We start from the raw sequence: 21601 nt of genomic DNA on the forward strand, positions 1-21601 counted from the left end.
ACCCCAGCTACAGTGAAGATCACAGATATCAGATGAAATAAATATTACTTCATTGCAACTGACTCTCTTGCCTACTGCCTTGCAGGTGTTTGAAGAAGTATCGTTATGTTTGCTACTTCTTTGCGGTGGGAATGGATGGCCTGTGCTGCCTTTTCCTTCCAGTTCTCCAGAGCTTTCCGCTCCTTGTGCCTTTCTCCTTCACCTTTGGGTATTTCGATGGAGCCTACATCACGCTTCTCCCAGTGGTGACTGCGGACGTGGTGGGCACGGCTTCCTTGTCATCCGCCCTTGGGGTGGTGTACTTCCTTCACGCAATACCCTACCTAATCAGCCCACCTGTTGCAGGTCAGTTTTGTATGTGAATCAGCTTCCCTGGTTATGTATGAATCTCAAGTACATGGCTTTACCGGCTCCTTCCTTTTCTTTCCAATCGCTGTTTGGATTCCTCTTGCACTAAACTGAACACCAGAGGGCAATACATTCCTTCTGTATGCAAGGCAAATGCAAGAAAGAGGACCCTAGAGAGGTCCAGTTAAGAGGAAACGAAAAAAACAGCAGACACCATACTGCATTGTTGCTTTAAAGCCAGTAATATGTGACAGATCTGAACAGATTTCTTCATTGTCTTCTGGGTATTTTTCTTCATTCTCTCACTGTGAACTTTCAGTGCAAAATCACACCTTGTTTTCCTTAACCGCTCTAATGCAAAGGCCGCCTGTGGATACTCTTGAGCTGCTATTTAGAAGCAGCGTTTGCCACTGCCACCAAATGTCTGCGTCAAGGCAACTCAAATTATCTGCCGAAGAAATTGGAACCATTTGCCTTATGTGAGCTATGCAGACCAAACAGTCTGGCAGGTCTGGGTTTAAACTCTTACTCAGCTGTGAAGCTCATTGGGGGACTGGGACTCAGTTGCTCTCAGCCTGACCCCTCCTCATGGGATTATTGTGAGGACAAAGCAGGGTAACCCACATCCATGCAGATGACTATGGGATACAGAGGTTGTTGATGATAATACCTTCTGCTGCTTCTAGTTTGGATTGCACCTGCTTCTAGTTGCACTGCACCTGGCAATGCAAAGAGTGGAAGCCCTGCCTGTCATAATGCTCAGCATGTCCTCTGGCTTTCGAGATTTCACCAGGTATCATCAACACATTTTCAAGGGTGACCTTTGCAGCCATAAGGGTAGTCAGCGGTTCTCAACCTGTGTGTCCCCAGATGTTGTTGGACTACAACTCCCATCATCCCTGAGCTCTGGCCTTGCTAGCTAGGGGTGATGGGAGTTGTACTTCAACAACATCTGGGGACCCACAGGTTGAGAAAGGCTGGGTTAGGTTCTCCCTAATGCATTAATAATATTGTACACGACCCTGGAATCTTTTGATAAAGGGTTGTATATAAATTGAAGTAATAATAATAATAATAATAATAATAGCAGCAATGTTGTATCTTTCCCTACAGGTTGGCTTGTGGACACAACTGGCAACTACATGGCCTCGTTTCTGCTGTGTGGGTTTTCCATGATATTCAGCTCGATGCTACTGTGTTGCGCAAGACTAGCCAAGAAGGCGAAACGGACTCCCTTGAGGCCTGGGGCCAAGCAACCAAGCTGGACAAATGGAGCCATTGTCTATTCTGTAACTAGAGAATTAGATCCCAGAGGTGTGGAGCTGCTGGCCAGTGAGGCAAACAGTTATAGCAAAAGATGACAACGTGCTTGAAAGGGCCCTCCCCCTCTCCTTAGTGTACCCAATAACCCTTTGCTAAGATAGATTTTTGTTAAGTCTTGCTACACTATTTGAAGATGTTCCTCCCCACTGGAAGAAAGGAGAGAAGGAATGCGCCTTTGCATGGGACTTTTGTTTTCTGTCCTTTCAGCAGGTAAAAAGCCTGTGCCCTAATGAGGGTAGCAGAGAAGGAGGAAGTTCTTCTCTGAGGATGTAGTTAAGATAGTTTCTAACGCAGTGCCGGGGAGGTTGAGGGTGGCCCTGTATGCACAAAGAAGGCAAACTAGACATTCAAATAGATGATAAAACTGTGTGTAAAACAGTGTTGACACAGTAAAAAACCTTTTAATTTTGCACGTGGCTGCTCTTGCCTGGAATAAGCAGGGATGAAAAAAGGTTAAATGTGTTCTTTGGCTAACTCTGAAAATCAACAGATGCCTACTGCCTTCTGCAAAGGAACTCAGCTGCAGAACTGCTTTATACTGTGGTTAACTTCATTTCAAAAGGTCACAAAATATGCTTTATGATGTGCCTGGATTTGATAAACAACTGGGATGTGGCTTTTGGAAGGCTGGCGATTCTCACAGGTTTCTTCTTTAAAACACCTGAAAACAATTTGTAGTAATCAGAGGGAACAAATGGAAGGAACGAATTTCCATTTGAAAAAACTCATAGCAAAGCTGGCTCTAGTATCACAAGGAGTTGTTGCGACATTGCTGGTATGGAGGCAGCTTTCTACTGAGCAATACTGAGCTTTTGCAGTATTGATGTGCAAAGTAAACACACTTGAATATCTTGAGTACATGCATCCAACCATGGTGGGTTCTTGCTTGTGATGTAGCCACTTAAGTGCAGTTGTCTATGGTAAGCTTCGCCCTCTTGTTTGGGAATCATAATACAATGAACATCTAGAAAGGGGCTTTCGTTAAATTTAACTAAGGTTTGTTCCTATATTTTAAAGCCTTTTTGATTTCCTAAAAGGCAGTTAATTTTAGCTTTGAAATTCTTTGTGTGCTTGTTCTGCTCAGTTGCACACATATTAAAACCCAGAGAACATTCATTGTTGATGAGTGCATGCTAGAGATGGGGGAGAAATGAGTTCAGTTTGCATTTGAAGTTGATGCAGATGAATTCTTCATTCCTTCAGTGAATGCATCCGGTGTTAATAATGCAGGTGGCACTGTGGTCTAAACCACTGAGCCTCTTGGGCTTGCGGATCAAAAGGTCAGGGGTTCGAATCCCCGTGATGGAGTGAGCTCCTGTTGCTCTGTCCCAGCTCACGCCAACCTAGCAGTTCGAAAGCACACCAGTGCAAGTAGATAAATAGGTACCATTGTAGCGGGAAATTAAACTGTTTCCATGAGCTCTGGCTTCCATCACAGTGTTCCATTGCACCAGAAGCAGTTTAGTCATGCTGGCCACATGACGCAGAAAGCTGTCTATGGACAAACGCCGGCTCCCTCAGCCTGAAAGCGAGATGAGCACTGCATCCCATAGTTGCCTTTGACTGGACTTAACTGTCCAGGGGTCCTTTACCTTTACCTTTTTTTAATAATGAACATTCTCTGGGTTCAGATGATCTTGATAGTGAACAGATGCAGTTTACACTTCCTGAACAATTCGTGAGCCGAAACACAGTGCTCCTTAAAAATTTGCATCTTTTGCCTTGTATTTCTCCAACCGAGAATGTGTACAGTACATGTGATTGAAAAGTGCACGTGGAATGCATATATTAGCGAAATCCAGCCCCTGCCCAACAAAGATGCTTTCTGTCAGAAGAAAACTGCTTGACAAAATGCATATACTAAGCAGAATTATGCAGCACAAATGGAAGGTATTTCTCTGCGTTTCAGCCACATCTCCTGCTTAATAGCACAACAATTATAAACCATTGCAGTGACTCTGTTTCTAGGTGTAGCTAGCCACATTTGCTTGTTCATGATGCAGTTATGTGGGTGCAACCTGTTTGTGTGAGGCAGCTCTCTCTCTGCAGTTGTGGTCACTTCAAGTAACCTGTTTTATGGCATGGCCGGAATCTGCACATCTGTACTGAAGTGGTTTTATATATATAACTTCCCACGTAGGTGGCAAATGGTTTTGCATTGTTCACGGTTGGTGTGTTTTGGGCCTTGCCTGTTCTATTGGCCAAAAATAAGAATTCTAGTACATGATTACCTACATGCAGGAGAGACATTCCAATAATGGTTGATCTTACAAATGGCTACTAGACCTCTTCAAGGTTCCTTTTAAAGCAAACCATGAGGAAACTTTTTTGGTCACTCAGGGGTAATCCATGAGGTGACACATGCTGGTGGTGTGCAGAGCCAGAGAATTAAGTGGGTGGGACTGTCTCTTCTTCCTCCTCCTCCTCTTCTTCTTCTTCCAACCTTCTTTCTTTTCCCTCCCTCCTTACCCAGCAGGCTTTGGGGACTGGTGATGGGGACCAGATCAATCTAAACTGACTGCTTGCAGAGGGGATTCACCTGTTAAACATGTAAAGCCAACATGTTCTCAAAAGAAACTTTGGGAGCCATCACCCCAATTATATAAGGAACTCACTATTGATCTTTGAACATGTCTGTTGTCACCACTTGGACATTCCACAGCTAGCTGCTAAAAACCGATGATTTTCTGAGCTAATCCTTCCATTGTAAATCAGAGTCTGGTGAGTCTGTTGCATAAATAGCTAGGCAATTTAATATTAAATTAACAGCTTGCTTTCATCAGTTTCAAAAGGTTAATCAGTATAAAAATTTCCAAACCAAACCAGTGATCAAAGACTAAACACACACTTCCCCAAAGCTACATTTGGCTAAATATTCTACTGAATTTAATTGTGTTCATGAGTAACTCAGGGGAGTTAGTGCCTGCAGTCCATGCAGTATGCATGCCCCAGCCACAGCGAAGTTATCAATTGCTGTTCCTTTCACAAAGATGTTCAGATCTCACACGACACACAGTCCTGTATTGCCGGGACTGGCAGGTAGACATCTGGTGCTGCCACAAGGATACAGCCCATTGTTTCCTCCATACAACTTTTCACAGTATGCTTTCTTAAGGCCCTCCTAGGTAGCCAACACAGCTTCCTCCAGGTGTTATAGGTAACAACTCCCACTAGGCCTTGACAGCTTGTGTTGGCTGGGGTGGATGGGAATTGGAGGGTATCCAGTTGGCCAGGGCTGCATTAGTACAGACATATTTTTCTGTCCTGAGAAAATGAGTAGGTTTTCACAGTAGCCCATTTAGCTCAGCACAACTTTGGGGCAATGTTTTAGCACCCGTGTTACAAATCTTTGAACACCTGCAGTGAACACTATTCCACAGAATAGACTTATAAATTTGCATTTCAGCTTAGTTGGCAGAACATGAGACTCTTGATCTCAGGGTTGTGAGTTTGAGCCCCATGTTGGGCCTAAGATTCCTGCATTGCAGGGGGTTGGACTCAGGGTGCCTTCCAACTTTACAGTTCTGTGATCTATGAAAATGCTATTAAATAATAGTTATTAAAGAATAAGTACAACGAGCTACAGACTAGAATGAGACATCAGAAACAACAGTGTTTCATTTGAAATGCTTGAAGGCTGGTACAAATATTCCGGCTGTGTCTGTCTTTAAATTTACTCCCTTTAAATGTACTCCCCTGCACAACCAACCTACAATCTCTGTTGCGCCTGGCATCTCATTTTCTACTGCACAGCAGAGGACTGTAAACAAATTGTGAGTACTGTGAACACGGTCACAGAATTCATACCAGAAGTCAATCCTATTGGGAGGCTAAGGATGGAGATGGCCACTATTGCTACACAAAAGCCTCCCATTTATTTACATCACCCTTATGATAAACATTCCAGCTTCTAGCTACCACTTTTACAATTGCAGATTTCAGTTTGAAACTTCAAATGTGGAAGATGAGCCATTAAATGGCCGAACTGAGCTCAGCAATTCTTTGCTGTGACCAAAGTATTGTAGTCTGTAACTTCCTGGTTCAGTATTGTTTTGAATGTGCCATTGTAATTGAGATGTGCTTTGTCCCCAGTTGCCTTTTTGCCAGATGAACCTGGTTGGGAGAGCGAGGGTGATGGATTAAGCCAAGTCAGAGAATACACAAGCAACAGTTACCAGAAAAGTACATTTCATAGGGCAAAATATTCCTGCACTGCAGGGAATTGGGCAAGATGAGCCTTGTGGCCCCTTCCAGCCCTACAGTTCAATGATTCTATGGGAGAAAGGGACACAATGGATCCCTGTTGTGTGCTTCCCAGTCCCTTGTCTTCAGGAAAGGATTGGGAAATGAGATTGCAAGCAGGCAATTACCGGTAGTAGTTTTTTATTGGAACGTGGGCAAGCTAATGACTATGGGATGTCCAGATAGCTATTTGAAATGTCACAGTTTGCATTTCATGGTGTCTGCTTCCTATGCCCAACTGGGATGAGCAAGGGCCCTGATATTACGAGCAACAAATTTCAAATTAGATGTTGAGACATTTAAAGCCATTATTGCTGAAGGTTAACATAATATACCTATATATAAGCCAATTCATCAACTTCGTATTTTCACATTTATACTTCCCATTTCTACTGTATGAAACAGGCTGCATCAGTGATAATGTTGCACAAAAAGGAATGCAGTTGCCTGGTGGCCCCCAAATTGATAAAAGATTGCACCAAGCAAGCCTCCCTGGGGAGTGCATTCCACAAATCTGGAAGCAGAGGTGCATGTCATTGCTTTTGGAGGACATAATCAAGAACAAGCTACATGACACATGGGGAGGCTTCGAAAGAAAAATTCCCTCCCAGGTTGTGGTCCCAATAAAAACCACTGCTCTGTAAATTGCTGTTTGGAATGGAATAGAAGCTCTCACTGGAACCAAGAAGAACTTGCATCTTGTACCAAGGAATTTTCGTCAGTACTTTGGCAGAGAAGCATAAGGGTTAAATCTCCCTGCCTACAATTGTCCCCTCTTAAAGATGCTATTTGCATTTTAAAAAAGAGGATTGCTGCAACCTGCAAGCAATGCTTTTAGGATTGTGAAAAGGTTGGCCCACAGCAGTTTGAGGAAAATGTAACTCCTGCCAGTTCTCTGTATTATTATTTTTTTAATTGGCTCACCTGGTGTCCCATGAGGCATCATCATGCACTACTTGCCAACTTCTGGAAGCATTGTCAAATTTCTCTACTATGAGAAATGTGAAACTGGTCTGGAAAAAAAAAAGTTTACAGAACAGTGACCCAGAGATTATCACGAGAAGCATGAGATGAGACTTGCCTCTGCAGAGGCGCGTTGGCATAAATGTTTTTTTCAAACAATGTGTTTTTAAAGTTCCCAGTGCTATTCCTTCCTCACCTTTGTTTCCTCTCGGTATCCCTTATGCTCCCATATTTCTTGCACCTCAAATCTCTGCACAGAAATGCAGGGAGATGGGGGGGGGGGGGCTGGAAACCAACAAACCCAGAAAAAACCTGTCCCTGAAGATTCTTACCATATTTGCCGCAGAATTCCTTGGATTTGCACCAACAAAATGAACATCGACAACTTCGCCCTGAGGTGTGAGAGAGAATTGTTCTTGAGGAAACGAACGCTATGTTGTGTGTACACACCACACAACACTGCTCCTGCGCAAGGAGGTCAGGTGATGATCACTACTTCCCTCTGAGCACTAGGGTGGTGTTTGTTCAGCTCCTACTATAGTAGCAGCCATTAAACAGACATAAAGGAATGTGCTGTATTGTACAGTGGCTTTGAAAAGAGGGTGGGGTTATTTCTTTGTTGCACAAATGGTGCTGTTTTGGTTCAATAAAGAACTCAGAGGAATGGAGGGTAGTGGCTATATTTTTACCTTTTTTGGGGGGGGGGTTAAACATTATTTTCGTAATTTATTTTGTATGTTTTTCATTTGTATTTTGTTAATTCAGATTTAGTTCTTCTGTATTTCAAAATTCAGATTGCATTTCAGAAGCTAACTTTGCACAGATCTGCGCAGTAGGGCAAAAAAAGTCCACTTCCAACATAAAAGCATTGGGGGGGGGAACACCCCTTCAGTTGCCCAACTTTCATCATGTGTGTGTTGGAGTAGAGTGTGTGTGTGTGTAGAGCTAAATAAATCTGGAAAGGGTGTGTGTGGAAAAAGAAGGCTGAAAATAATTAATGAAAAAAGTGTTTGGGGTTATCTCATTTGGAGTTCTTTTGGTTCATGTCTATTTAATCCAATATGAATATTAATGGGGCTACTACCATTCTAACTTCTAATTCTATTTCCTAAATGCATATCCTTAATTAGTATATTTGATGTAAGTTAAGAAACTGCATAATTTCCATGTTCAAAATAGTACAAAGAAGAACACCGTAGTATTTTATTTTTTAAAAAATGGTATACATACCACCCTGTACGTTGACCGTGCATCTTGTACAACGTCCCCAAATTTGCTACCAAGTGGTTTTGCATCAAGAACAGGAAGCAAAAGGTTCAGGCTTATGTTGAAAATGACTGGCTCTGGGAGTTTGGGCAAGTCTGGAACAGTATCCTGAAATGAGTTAAATTTGCTTTGAAATGGCAATGGTCTGTTGCGTCTTAATGATGTACAGTGGTACCTTGGGTTACATACGCTTCAGGTTACATACGCTTCAGGTTACAGACTCCGCTAATCCAGAAATAATACCTCGGGTTAAGAACTTTGTTTCAGGATGAGAACAGAAATCGTGCTCCGGCAGTGCAGCGGCAGCAGCAAGAGGCCGCATTAGCTAAAGTGGTGCTTCAGGTTAAGAACAGTTTCAGGTTAAGAACGGACCTCCGGAATGAATTAAGTTCCTAACCCAAGGTACCACTGTACAGGCATGGAAAAGGGAAGAGGCAAGAGCTTAGTGCTGCCACCTTCTACCTAATGGTAGAGCCGGTCCTAAATACTGAGCGTCCAAGCTGCATTACGAAATAGCCCTTGAAGAACACAAAAGAAAAGACCGCACTTCTGTTTCAATTAAATATAGAGAGTCCCATCTGTACAGCTCAGCAATTACCTTAGCAATAGCCCTGGCCAGAGCACGGAATGACTGGATGTAAGCAGAAAGGGTGTGTGGTCCAAAAATGGTGGATGCTCCTTCGTATCGTTGAACCTGTGAAGTGACATAGGAAAACACCTGAGTTCTGGGCTGGCATCAAGGGCCTCAGAACTTGCCAAAGTGCCCTGCCTGCCCCTGCTGCTTTTGTGTGGTGGTGGTGGCTTCTTCTGGAGACGTGCCGAAGTTGCCATGTGACCCCTGTAAGCTAGGCAGAGGCAGGGTGGCATCTTCCTGTTTTGCCTCAGGTAGTGAAGGAGGACCGGCTGCTCTGATCTGGCTTCTGTGCGCAAGGACAAGGAACAATAACCTCCACTCCCTGTGGGAGTGTAATGAGGTGTAGTGGCATCAACAGAAAAACAGGGAGCAGGCCCTCTGGGGTTTATTGTTGTTTCATGCTCCTGCTAAATTACTAGATGACAGGTACCTTCGAAAAGTGCCTTTATATGGACATGGGGCTTCCAATCTATCCACAATTTTTCTGGAGGTAATTTTGAGTCATTCATTTGCTGGTGTGGGTGTTAATGAGTTTGCAGCTGTAATGAAAGATGGTCAGATATGAAAGAAAAAGAAATTTTGTACGAGGGTGGTGCCAGTTTATTTACCTGGTATTCTTCGTAAGTAGTTACATAGTGGGTATAAATATTACACAGTCCCGAAAGTATAATATTCATTCCTGGTTTCCCTTGACTCTCAAATTCCTAAGAAACAGGTGCACAAATGAGTCAATCGGCATGAAGCAGAAGAACTAATTACTATTCAGAACTAATGACCTTGGGATTGAATCATGCATTAACTGCATGGGCCTGTAGGGTGCATAGCCAAAGCAGCAGAATTTGACCCTCCGCTCATCAGCTGATAAGTAGGGTGGGAGTTAAATCCTCCTCAGTTTAGCAAGACTGTGGCAGTGGCATGTGAGCAGGACGGGATGGGACTAGTAGAAAGAAACTATTGCCCAAGCTAGCTTTTTATAATAGTCTATTGATTCAGCCAGAAGCGGCTTAGTCATGCTGGCCACATGACCCGGAAGCCGTACGCCGGCTCCCTCGGCCAATAAAGCGAGATGAGCGCTGCAACCCCAGAGTTGGCCACGACTGGACCTGATGGTCAGGGGTCCCTTTACCTTTACCTTATTGATTCAAAGGGGAAATGAATAAATCAAGAGCGGGAGAATTGTCTTATGGGCAATCCCATATACTTTTAAAGCTGTGAACTTACACTTTTAACAGCTTCACGCACCCTTCTACCAGCCATTGTCCTGAGAAACATGAAAACAGATACATCAGTGTCCATACCCTCCCACTGAGCTGTAAGTAAATCAGGTTTCAAGACTATCAAAGCACCTTGAAGGTTTGTAGGTGATTGGTACAGAACCGATTTTTTATGTTGTGAACCACCCTGAGATCTATGGATGTAACGCAGATATTACTACTACTACTACTACTATTAAGCATCCCCCCATTTGGTGCCCTCTAGATGTTATGGGCTATCCCTTCCATGGTCATGCTGACTGGAGTTGATGGGATTTGTACTTCCAAAATCTGTAGGGGATTTAGGAGAAGGGCAAAAACAATTACTGACATCTCTGACATTGCACAAGGGAATAGAAAAGGACTTGTAGATCTAGATCAGAGCTACTCTAAGTTAAGCTGAAACTTAGAGAACAAGCTAGTGACTAGATTAAGTCCCATTGCTTTAAATACGACTGATACTGCAGCCCTATATTACTGCAGGTAATTGGGCACAGAATTGCAACCTTAATCATGACTTATCTTTTGCTCAGTTGTGTCCACTGTGTATTAAATATAACATAGTTACTATGCTAATGTGTACAAAGTCAAACGGGAATGGATCTTTTCCAGTGCTATTTTTTCTGGGAGTATTCAAGGGTAAACGGCCTCGGTCCAGTATACCTGAAGGAGTGTCTCCACCCCCATCGTTCTACCCGGACACTGAAATCCAACGCCGAGGGCCTTCTGGCGGTTCCCTCGTTCCAAGAAGCCAAGTTACAGGGAACCAGGCAGAGGGCCTTCTCGGTAGTGGCACCCGCCCTGTGGAACACCCTCCCACCAGATGTCAAAGAGAACAACAACTACCAGACTTTTAGAAGACATCAGAAGACAGCCCTGTTTAGGGAAGCTTTTAATGTGTAATGGACTATTGTATTTTAATATTCTGTTGGAAGCCGCCCAGAGTGGTTGGGGAAACCCAGCCAGATGGGCGGGGTATAAATAATAAATTATTATTATTACTTAGTACCAGCTCCACCTTTCCCCCACCTTTTTTTTTGCAAATGTTGAAAGTGTGGCACTTAATGGACAACTTCATGGTGAATACTGGCACCTTTTTTATTATTAAAAAAAAAAAAAGCATTGGACCTTCTCCTTTTAAGTTTGCAGTACTTTAATACAGAACTAATATGCCACTCATATTGTCTGTTTGACCTTTCCACTTTCCCAGCTGTTTTTCATTCCATTTCCAAATGCACAGCTGCAGGTCTTTCAGAACTATCTCTTTCCCTTCAACTATTTATCCTGCTTTTGAACGCACTGTGAAGGTCCTTAACACACATTAATGAATGCACTTTACTATCAACGTAGAATGTGAATACATACGTAAACTCTCCTGGAAGAGCCACTATTGCCACAGATCCAATGGTTGCTATTTGAACATCAATCACATGTGGGTGCCATGGGTAAGGTTTTGAAAGCTTAAGAAATTCAGGAAGTAAATGAGAATCTCATGTTAGCTTTTATTCTGAAAGATGCCATTCTGGCTGAATCTAGACACATCAAAGAAGCGTTTCAGTTAAAAGCATTCTAAATTTAAACAGGGAAAACGTGTAGAGAAAAACGGGGCTCCACAGCGCTATCTGGTGGCACAATGTTATATCGCATATATAATGCATATCAATCGCTTTTTCTTTACCAATCTAGCTGAGTCCTCTGAAACAGTCCATCCTCATCCTCACCAAAATTGTGGGGACTAGTGACTGATCAGAGAAAAGTGAATGGAGGTATGAGGAGATGCGCCTCTATCTATGCTCCACCTATTTTATTTGTAAATAAACTCAAATATTGCACAATGGCAATCAGCCTCTTCCAGGAAAACCAGCCTGGGAAAGTGCCTTTTTGCTCAGAGAAGACTGGTGTGCACAGCATTATGTTGACTATCTAGGTCCACATCAATTAGATTACTCAAGTCTGAGCTGAAATGGATTCACTCCTGGCAGCAAATTCTCATGTTTCATACCTCTCCTGTAGGAATCAGGATGGGCTTCGGACTGTGGCATTCTTTTGTTTCATTGGATGGCTCAACAAGTAATGCATCACGAAGTGCATCCCACAATGAATTGCCTTCTGTTGTGCCTGTCAACAAATATGTAAGATAGTTTAAGAGGTGTTTATTAGATTTTTTTTTTTTATAATAATCTTTATTAAATTTTCAAAAGGTTGCAAATAACAGAGCAGAAAAGAGAAATAAAGAGATAAGAAAAAAGTAGGAAATCCAGAAAAAAAAGAAAAACAACAACAAAAAACAGCAAAGAAAATTTCCACCTTTTAACACTCATTTTCAGTAACTTCTTTTCAGAGCTTCCCCACGTCTCCCCTTATTGTTTTCCAACTCCAATTATTTATTCAAGCAAGTTTTCCCCTTAATATCCTGAAACATAGTTTATTAAAATCACTTAACCCTAATTTAATTAAAATAGTTTTTATAGTAAAATTAAACTTTAGTTCATTGTTATACCTTAGCATTTTATTAAGATATATACCTTAACCCTATATATAGAGGGGGAAAAAAACAAAAATGTAAGCATAAAACTAAAAAAGATACCTTTCCTAAGGCTGCCACTATTTCCCCTCCACGAATTCCCCATTCTTATGACAATAAAAAACCTATAATTTTTATACTGCAAAAACACAAAAGAAAAAAAAAAGATACAAACCCCCTTCGGACTGTTAAATCCCACCCTTCTCTCCCCGGTTTCAATCCTTAACCAAAATACATTTAGTCCATCTTTTTAGCCTGGTGATCTTACGTCCGAGGCACGCAAATCTCTCACAGTCCCTTTCAGCCGATTTCTTCGAAAGTCTCTCATACTTAACTCCCAGGATCGAAGAAGTAATTTCTCAATGCTGGCCATGATTCTTCCAACAAGACCTACTTGTTTAAAGATGGTGCTCCAACGCTGTTTCATACTATATGTCCCAAATAGTCCAACTTTGACCTTGGTCAATTTGAGTTTCTTCTTAGCAGATCTCCGTCTCTCTTTTCTCTTCTGTGATGTCTCAGCCATCCCTTCTTTCAGCTCCTCTTGCTTGGCAGATGTCTTTTCCTCCTCAATCTTTGGTTCTTTTTCTTGTCCAGCTGCCTGTGTTTTGAACAACGAGTCCCTTTCCAATTCAGTTGGTATATTTTCAGATAACTTCAGGTTTGAAGGGCTCGTAGACAAAACAAGGCCTTTCTCATTCATCTCTAACCACTTTCCCACGAGAGAAGTCAGCTTCTCCAAGCCAGCACGTATTTCCTGTATTCCCTTTTTTAGTTCCATTCTTGTAATGTCCAAGAATCCCCTCTAGAGGGATTCTGGTTACTTAGTGTTCCTTTCCCTTCCGATCCAAAAGTCAAATTTGTTTGTAACAATCTTTCTTTATTTTCAATATTTTGTAGCAATTTAATCGGTTAGAGTTTCAGTTTTCAATTTTTCCAGCTTTGACAGCTAGTTTGACAGCTGTCAAAGGTTCCCGTATATCCTCAGCAGGCTCTTAACACGGGTTGCTCCCGGGCTTGAGAAAAATGGTACTTAATTTCAAACAGAGTGAACTCTAGTCCTCCAGCACATTAGCTTAGTCATTTTAAATCCGCTTCTCGGTCTCCATAAAGCATACTTTTGGTTAAAGTTTATCTCCACACAGACCTTAATCATCCTGCTTGGGTCAGTTCAACCGACGGTTCTAATGAGGAGGGGTTCTTGTAAATCACATAGAAGGAAAGTAAAAAAGGTCCCCCCCCATTCAGCCCCATTGTCAACATACCCCGCCTTTAGTGTATCTTCGTCGTAAAATATTCCTGTTTCTCCAGCCCGTCGTCTTCTTTCGTAGAGGTCACTTAAATTAGCAGATTTCACTCCCCTTCTTCACTTGAAATATGTGCATTTGCTTTTTTTGTAATTAATTATTCCAAATTGCTGCAACTAGTGCGCGATCAGAGACAGCGTCCAGGAGAGCCGATGTCCACATGGGGGCATTCTGCCTAGGGCCCTCACCCCCTTCTTTCGAATTAGGGGGTGATTTATGGGCACAGCAGGCAAGGGCAGTGTTCCCCGTTTCCTTGGGGCAACAAGGGAGGCTGCCTACTCCCATAACAGCCTCTTAATTACCCCGTGTGGGTCGGAGAGATGGTATTGTCGGCCATCTTCCAATGCGCCCCTAGTGGCCCCCCAATAATTAGCAAACATATACAGACAACTTACAACTTGCGTGGGTATTAGTTTCCAGGGACTGTACACAAAGGGAAAAATAGTGCATAGCCTGAACTTACCATGTGTGATCATCCCTCTCTCCGGAACCCAACATGCCAGGCATGCAAAGCTGTAATTGCGCAAGTTAAAAGTGTGCAAGTTGCAAGTCAACTGTAATGTTTATCTCCACTTGCCTTGAGTGAAATTCAGGATGCCTGGTCCATCTACAGTACCAGCAGCAAAGCTGTACCCCATAGCAGGTTTACATGTTTTTCCCTTGAGAAAAGCATAATGAAAAAGTTAAGGTGCGCTTTGTAAATGCCTCTGTATTGTTGTTTATTTGCTGACTTTCTACCTAGCAACAGACTTCCAAGGTGGCTGCTGATACTTTACCGAGTGAGTAGCATTGAGCTGCACAGTGAAGTTAGCCATGTCCACCCACTCGTGACTTGATCTGATGGGGCCACTTATCTCTTCGGAGGCCTTCATAGACAGTTCCTGAAATACAAATGGCAGTCATGGGAAAACCCACCCTAATCTGCATGCTTATATTTCCAGAGGCTCTGTCCTACCAACTTCCCCTACACATAGGAAGGCTGGAGGCCCTATTGCATAGCCTCCCCCTCCTTGCTTTGCTATTTGCTCCTGAGATGGAGTGAGTCTCAGCCATGTCAACAGTTGGTTCCTGAGGGGGTGAGAAGTGGAGGCAGTGGTACCCTTCCGGAGGCAGCGACAAGGCATTTGGGATGGGGCAAGGTTGGGTGAGCTCTGGGGTGGCAGCAATGGATACACTTTTGGGAACACTGCACCTGCCCCAGACATTTGCTGATTTCACTGCAACCCCAGCACTGTCCCGACAAGTGTAGTGCTATCGTGTACAGAAGGATGCCATCATCTCTGCCCCACTCCCAAGAGTCATCTCTGCACGTCATATTAGCCTTGGGTGAATCATCATTACTGGCGGTCCTTTTTCTGTTCTATTGTTCTCTCTCATGCAGCCGATTTAATCTTCTCTGCTAGTTAGGAGGGGGTAATACTGGAAGAGAAGAAAGCCAGAACAGCGATCAACTACTCTATGGAATAGAACTGCTTCTTCTGAGGACAAGAATGATCTATATCCTTCCTGGGTATCTGAACTGAGTCTTAATAGGTCATGGATATTTGCCTTTTTTAAAAAAACAACAACAACAACACACCACCTCCCCCTACTAGAATGGTAGGAACTGTTTATGGCACAGCTAGTTTTGTGCACAATAGTGATATTTATTCCCACTCTATTGAATAGGAGTCAGGCTGGTATTACCAACAATATTTCAGAGGAAGAAATTCACAGCAAACTATTCAGTCATCACTATTCAGTAGCGCTTCCTGGGTTTGAACTAGTTACATACCATCAGCCTTACCTGTCAGATAAGGTGCCTATCAATATGAAGTAAGATAAGAATGTATTGTGACTCTCCCTATGTCCTTGGAATGGACTGGAAAAAGAACTCTGAAGCGAAATGGGTGCCGCACCCCATAGCTGCCTTTGACTGGACCTAACCGTCCAGGGGTCCTTTACCTTTACCTACCTATTTCCAGCTGGAAGAAATGGTCAAAGGCATTTTCAAAGACTTACAGATGAAAACTTAATTGTCAGAAGAATGCTTGTTTTTAAAACACAAAGGCATCCTAGAATTTCAACCCATCAAAGCTTACCTTCGCTTTCAAGTAGATGTTTCTGCCAATTATTTTGGAGCTCTCAGACATATCCTTGCCAGGACCTGAAGCTATGCACTTTGTGGCCTAACATTGGAGAGAACAAATAAAAGGGGAAAGGCACAAACTGTTAATATATAGTTTTATACTATAGTATACAGAGGCAAAAACTGTTGTAGCAGTTTTATCAAAGAGGGCAGCTCTTATATGTATTTCCATCATAATTCCATGAACCTGCACTGTCAGGAAACTTATTTATATTACTCCGCTATTATGGGACTCCTACATAGCTAGGAAAATATATGAATTGGGCCTTAGGGCCGGCCAAGATGCTTGCTAGATACAGAACAGGCACCTGTGCATCTAGTTTTCCTTGCTTAAATTCAGGCATTGAAGGGGAGGGACCCTTATCAGGAAGTGGGGAGGCTTATCTCTTTTCTCCCAGTGTGATCAGAAGGAACTGTCTCCCCACTTATCTCTTATCCCAATAGTACATCTCTCCCTGTGATCTTTGCTCCTGCAGCTCAGTTCCTATGTTCTACTCTAGGTGCACACAATTGAGACAAACACACCAGTTGCTTCTCTAGTAACTCTCCGCCTCTCCTCGCCTTCCTCTTGTTGATAAAACCATTGATTTGGCACAAGTTAAAACCAATTAAAACTCAATTAAAATCATGTGATCAGCAGAGCTCCGGAGCCAGCTTTCTGACCTGACACCATCTTAACCAGAGTCCCTTCCTCTTGTTGATTTTCTCTCAGTTGATTTTTGGATTGTAAGCACCCTGAGGCAGGAACGTGGCCTCTGGTGCTCTGTAAAGCACCGCACATATTTATTTATGCTAAATAAATAAATATTTCCCTTTCACTCATCTTGTAGGGAAGATAGAAAGATGTCCTGAATAGAATTCTAACACTGCCACAGGCCACTCTGGGGGCACCAGGGAGGATGCTGTTTCTCCACTACTGTGGAATGGATTTCATTTGTCGTCTTTGCAACCCCCCACCCCCACCCCAAAATGAGATCAAACCCACTATTTGATCTCATATGTCCCTTTCCTTGTTTGCCAGTCTGGCATCTCATTGTGAGTTTCGAGGAAAGGCACATGCAAATAACAGAAGGAGGATTGGTACTGAATGGGAATGGGGAAATAGCATTTGCATCAGCCGCACACCACGCCTTTAAACTGAACTGTGACAAAAACCTCAACAGCAGCTACAGAAAACTGGGTTATTGTGGATCATTGTCCTGGTTTGAGAGATGCTCAGAATGACTCCCCAAGTTCATGAAATTGGTTGCTATAAACGTTGGCTGCATTTCACCTAGGTTCTGGCCAAATTCACAGGCTGAGCTCAAGCCATTTGGTTGTGCCATCAGGATTGCTACTGGCCTAATTCATTATGTCAGCTAGAATGGTGCTGGATGAAGCACCATTTGCAAAAGCGCAGTACAAACAATTCTAAACTCTTTCCGTGGGTAAAGATGTAATTAGCCAGCGGCATTTAACTTGGGCAGCAGTAGTGTAATTTTGTATTTAATGAGTATCTGAAACTCCTCTTGAGATAATTTATGTACAAAGTATGCTGAAACAGAAAGACCGAGACATTTATAGATGGCTGAGTATGTAGGAGTTGTGGTTTTGCTAAACCTGCTTATTGAGGTTTTACAGGGTGTGAGGGAAGCACTGGGAACCCTATAATTGAAACTGGAGAGGAGACAAAACCAATCTAGACATAGATTGATTTTAGCAGTCGGTTTTAAGGAGTATTTTATCCTGTGCTATGTGAGCCACTCAAAGGTTTTTGTTGATTAGGCAATATTTAAACCTTGTTAAATAAATCAAGATAAAATGATACCTACCCCACCTACTGGGCAGTAATTGTTGAAGTTCTCACACGACTCTCCCGTGTTAATGCAATGTGGACCTTTTGTGTTCGGAGACACATCTCCCAGGTTAGATGATGCAAAACCTGCTACGTACGGCCCCTGCAAGGGGAGGAATGGTCTCATTGGTGATGCCATCCAAAATATTGCTGCAAAATGTCTGCCACACATTCATTTTTGTGCCTCACGGAAAATGTTTGTAGATGCAAGAATGTGAAACCAGTTAATGCTCACTAGATAGCATGCATCACCTAGATTCTCCCATCCACCTCAGTTAAGTCATATATGGCATGATATAATGGAAGTAAATGGTCCTTTATCACAGTGGAGCCCAACATCTCTGCTATCTTTGTTGTTTCCCTTCATTTCATGTCCCTCAACTTTGTGTGATGTAATGTTTATACACTGAGCACCTGTATAGGTAGACATTTCCCTTACAAGGTGAGAAACTATGTGGCAGGAGGGGGAGTCGGACTTCTTATGCTGTTGTGTGAAAGTGGTGTGACTGTCCTTTTTCGCTGTGCTGAGGAGCTGCTATGGAGCTCCACCTGCCTTTCCCATTAGATCCCCTTTTTAGGAGATTGTGCTCTTTTTTTATGAGCACCCTAATCTCCAAGCACTGAGAAGTTACAGGGTTTGCAGTGTGTACTTCAGGTTTGCTTTCCTTCAAAGGAAGGCCACTAGAGACTGTAGTATCTTTGCAATATATAACATAACACAACAACACCCTGCTGGATCAAGCCAATCAGGGCAGATCTACTGGGAAACTAATGAAGCTTAAGCTTCAAGGCCTCTAATCCTTGAGGGACTCCAGAAGCGACTTTAGTCCACACTGCTTAAAAATTGTGGGTCTAGTAGACCCAATTTGAGTCACACGACTCCAGTTGGTTACTTTTTTGTTGTATATATTTCAACAATCCCAAAGTTTGAGAGTCGGTAATACAGATGTTGTAAAGGTGTGGTGATCTGTTGCGGAACAACCCCACTGAAGAAGATAACAATGGTTACCCAGACCTTGTTGCTGGTTGCCAATTATACAATTATTGAAAGCCACTGTAAAACACTGAGGTAAAAATTAAGGGCACCATCCAATTAAGTGCTGGTACATCATATTGGTTTCAGCTAGAGAGTGAATAATTTCCTGCCTTCCATATAGAGAAGTGGTATCTAAAACTGGCTGGATTGTGACTAATATTTTACAAGAATTTGGGCATAATTTCTGAACTAGAATTCTGTGCTGGATTGAGCAGGTGGAATTAGAAAGGGGAGATTACAGCTGGGAAAAGGTGATATCCACTACTGTTTTTTAAAAGTTCCTTTTTAACTTCTCCATGCTAAGATTAAAAATAAAATACGAAAAATAAATTATACACTATAGAACTAAAAAAATACTTAAAAAACAAAACAAAAGTAGTATGAAAACTGACAATTGGGAAACACCAGTCTGTGAGAGCTCCAGTTGGAGAACAGCCTCTATCAAAGGTGTTATGGACTTTAAGATGATCGAACTCAGGATGAAAGGGAGAAACGTGCTAAGAGGAAGCTACGTTTGGCAAACCCTCACCATGATCAGCTCCCACCTGGAAACCTATGTCCTCACTGTAGAAGGACATGCGGATCCAAAATTGGCCTCCACAGTCACTTACAGACTCACTGTTAAGATCGTGATCATGGGAGACAATCTTACTCAGCTATAAGTGATCGCCAAAGAAGAAAGAAGATATCACTGGCTGATAAACCAGTGATGCTGACTGATCACAGTAGCCTGAACATTGGAAAGTCTTGATAAGGTATTGCATTGGTAAAATCCTAATTTATTTTGGGAGCACAGTAAACGGTTCCTACCTTTCCTTGAAAATATCCTACGTTTTTCTCTTCTTCAAGGAGATGAGCTGCATAACCAACGTTGTCACTACATGTAAGACGGTTGGTGTTGTTCATACTGACAGGGTGAATTGGAAACCACCTAAGAAAAATTAATAAGAATTTTAAAAATTTGAAAAATATTCGGGGGGGGCGCTAGGGGTGCCTTGGAAGATGGCCGACAATACCATCTCTCCAGCTCACACGAGGTAATTAAGGGGCTGAGATGGGAGTAAATAAGCCTCCCAAATTCTTCCCGGTGGAAGGGAAGATGCAGCCTCGTCCGTGGTTGCCCATAAATCACCCCCGAGTGCAAAAGAAGGAGGGGATGAGGGCACTGGACGGAAAGCCCTCGAGTGAGTTCGGATATCCCGGACGCTGTCTCTGAGAGTGACTCTAGTTGCATTTCTTAAGATGAAAAATTGGAAATAAGAATTATTGCACATGCTTCGAGCGAAGAAAAGGGCATGTTAGCTGCTAATTAAGCCTGCCACTGAGAAGTTAAGAGTGATGGAATGGACTGGAAAGTAGATAACATTAAAGAATAACATCTATGCCAGTATGTTGAAATGGAACGGAAAGGGGGGGGACTTTTTCTTTTTTTATTATGATAATACCTAACAACCCCCCCCCAAAGAACCGTCATACAACCTATAGCAAGTGAGATTGGAAAATAAACTGTGTGAAAATAAAAATATCAACTAAAGCCTTTGTTTTTTGATATATCTGGAAATAAAATAAAAGGCTCTCTTGTGATGCAGTTTTTAATCGGGATCCGCCATTATGAGACAGACTATGTTGCGAGATTAATAGTCAAAGGGGGAGGCGAGCCATTACTCTGTTATCATATTTGTATTCTAAGTTCGACTTGGCAAATCTTCTCTGGAAAGACTAATTTATGGTGCAACCTGTCTGGGAAAATTAATGAGCAAAGGTCTAGATTGTATTTCATCGGAACTGAGAAAAATGGCGTTTGCCGCCCGAGGAGGATTTTTGGATCAGCGTGTGAAGATTTATTGCAAACAAAAGGCTTACCAGCTTTTTAAAAAAGGGAGAGCCTTACAAAGTTCACACAGAAGTATAATATTGCTTACTTTAACTCGCCTGTGGAAATAACTCAGAGGCTATTAAGAAGAAAAAGGATAACAACAAGAAGATTGAAAGATCGGACGGGTGAATACTAAAAGCAGCAGAAATATGAGATGATTGGACCCTTACTGAACTCGAAGCATGGGAACCCCCAACAAAAAAATTATAATTTGGCAAAATATTTGGACTTTATGATATGTATTGGTATAATTTGGAATAATTAATGTGGTATGATTGGTTTGTTAAATGGAACTTAATAAAAATTATTTTTTAAAAAATTTAAAATATTCACTAATGCAGCCTTTTTAGATAATTCGTGTATATCACATAAAAAGATTATATATATATATGTATAATATATATATATTACACAAAGCAGGAAGCATTCAAAAGTCACCTCATTCTGCCACATGTATAGACCAAGGGCTACTTCACATTTTTATTAATTCATAGAATCTTAGAGTTGGAAGGGACCCCAAGGGTCACCTAGTCCAACCCCCTGCAATGCAGGAATCTCAGCTAAAGCATCCATGACAGTTGGCCACCCAACTTCTGTATAAAAACTTCCAAGGAAGGAGAGTCCACCACCTCTCGTGGGAGTCTGTTCCACTGCTGAACCGCTCTTGCTGTCAGAATATTTTCCCGAATGTTTAGTTCAAGAGACTCAAAATCTGTATTTCCTTTTTAACCCAGTCTCTATTAACATCCCTTTGCCATCTAAGCCTACAGCTTGATTTTTCTCTTTATCTATTTGCAATGGTTGCCCTTGTGCTCGCAGAACCTATTTGATCAAGTGGGTGCTTCTATCAAAAGATGATTCTTGCCA

The 21601-nt window shown here is 42.3% G+C and overlaps 2 protein-coding genes across 6 annotated transcripts in view; one reads left to right on the forward strand and one right to left on the reverse strand.

Moving 5' to 3' along the window:
- SLC16A12 (solute carrier family 16 member 12) overlaps positions 1 to 5250 on the forward strand; it is a 50166-nt gene extending 44916 nt beyond the window's left edge. For all 3 annotated transcript variants that reach the window (XM_081004565.1, XM_081004566.1, XM_081004567.1), the window contains 2 exons: positions 86 to 345; positions 1462 to 5250. In XM_081004565.1, coding sequence (XP_080860691.1) covers positions 86 to 345; positions 1462 to 1709 — 508 coding nt within the window. In that variant the 3' untranslated portion in view covers positions 1710 to 5250. The remainder of the gene's footprint in view (positions 1 to 85; positions 346 to 1461) is intronic.
- Positions 5251 to 5408: 158 nt separating this feature from the next.
- The window catches only part of ASAH2 (N-acylsphingosine amidohydrolase 2), a 35458-nt gene continuing 19265 nt past the window's right edge, over positions 5409 to 21601 (reverse strand). For all 3 annotated transcript variants that reach the window (XM_081004560.1, XM_081004559.1, XM_081004561.1), the window contains exons 10-23: positions 19669 to 19789; positions 17800 to 17925; positions 15942 to 16028; positions 14637 to 14741; positions 14438 to 14519; positions 12032 to 12147; positions 11395 to 11489; positions 9998 to 10037; positions 9385 to 9480; positions 8741 to 8836; positions 8107 to 8250; positions 7209 to 7268; positions 6838 to 6926; positions 5409 to 5784 (exon numbers count right to left, since the gene is read on the reverse strand). In XM_081004560.1, coding sequence (XP_080860686.1) covers positions 5610 to 5784; positions 6838 to 6926; positions 7209 to 7268; positions 8107 to 8250; positions 8741 to 8836; positions 9385 to 9480; positions 9998 to 10037; positions 11395 to 11489; positions 12032 to 12147; positions 14438 to 14519; positions 14637 to 14741; positions 15942 to 16028; positions 17800 to 17925; positions 19669 to 19789 — 1432 coding nt within the window. In that variant the 3' untranslated portion in view covers positions 5409 to 5609. The remainder of the gene's footprint in view (positions 5785 to 6837; positions 6927 to 7208; positions 7269 to 8106; positions 8251 to 8740; positions 8837 to 9384; positions 9481 to 9997; positions 10038 to 11394; positions 11490 to 12031; positions 12148 to 14437; positions 14520 to 14636; positions 14742 to 15941; positions 16029 to 17799; positions 17926 to 19668; positions 19790 to 21601) is intronic.

The sequence above is a fragment of the Podarcis pityusensis genome, assembly GCF_964106645.2.
Source record: "Podarcis pityusensis genome assembly, chromosome: 5".
In the NCBI taxonomy this organism is placed as follows: Eukaryota; Metazoa; Chordata; class Lepidosauria; order Squamata; family Lacertidae; genus Podarcis; species Podarcis pityusensis.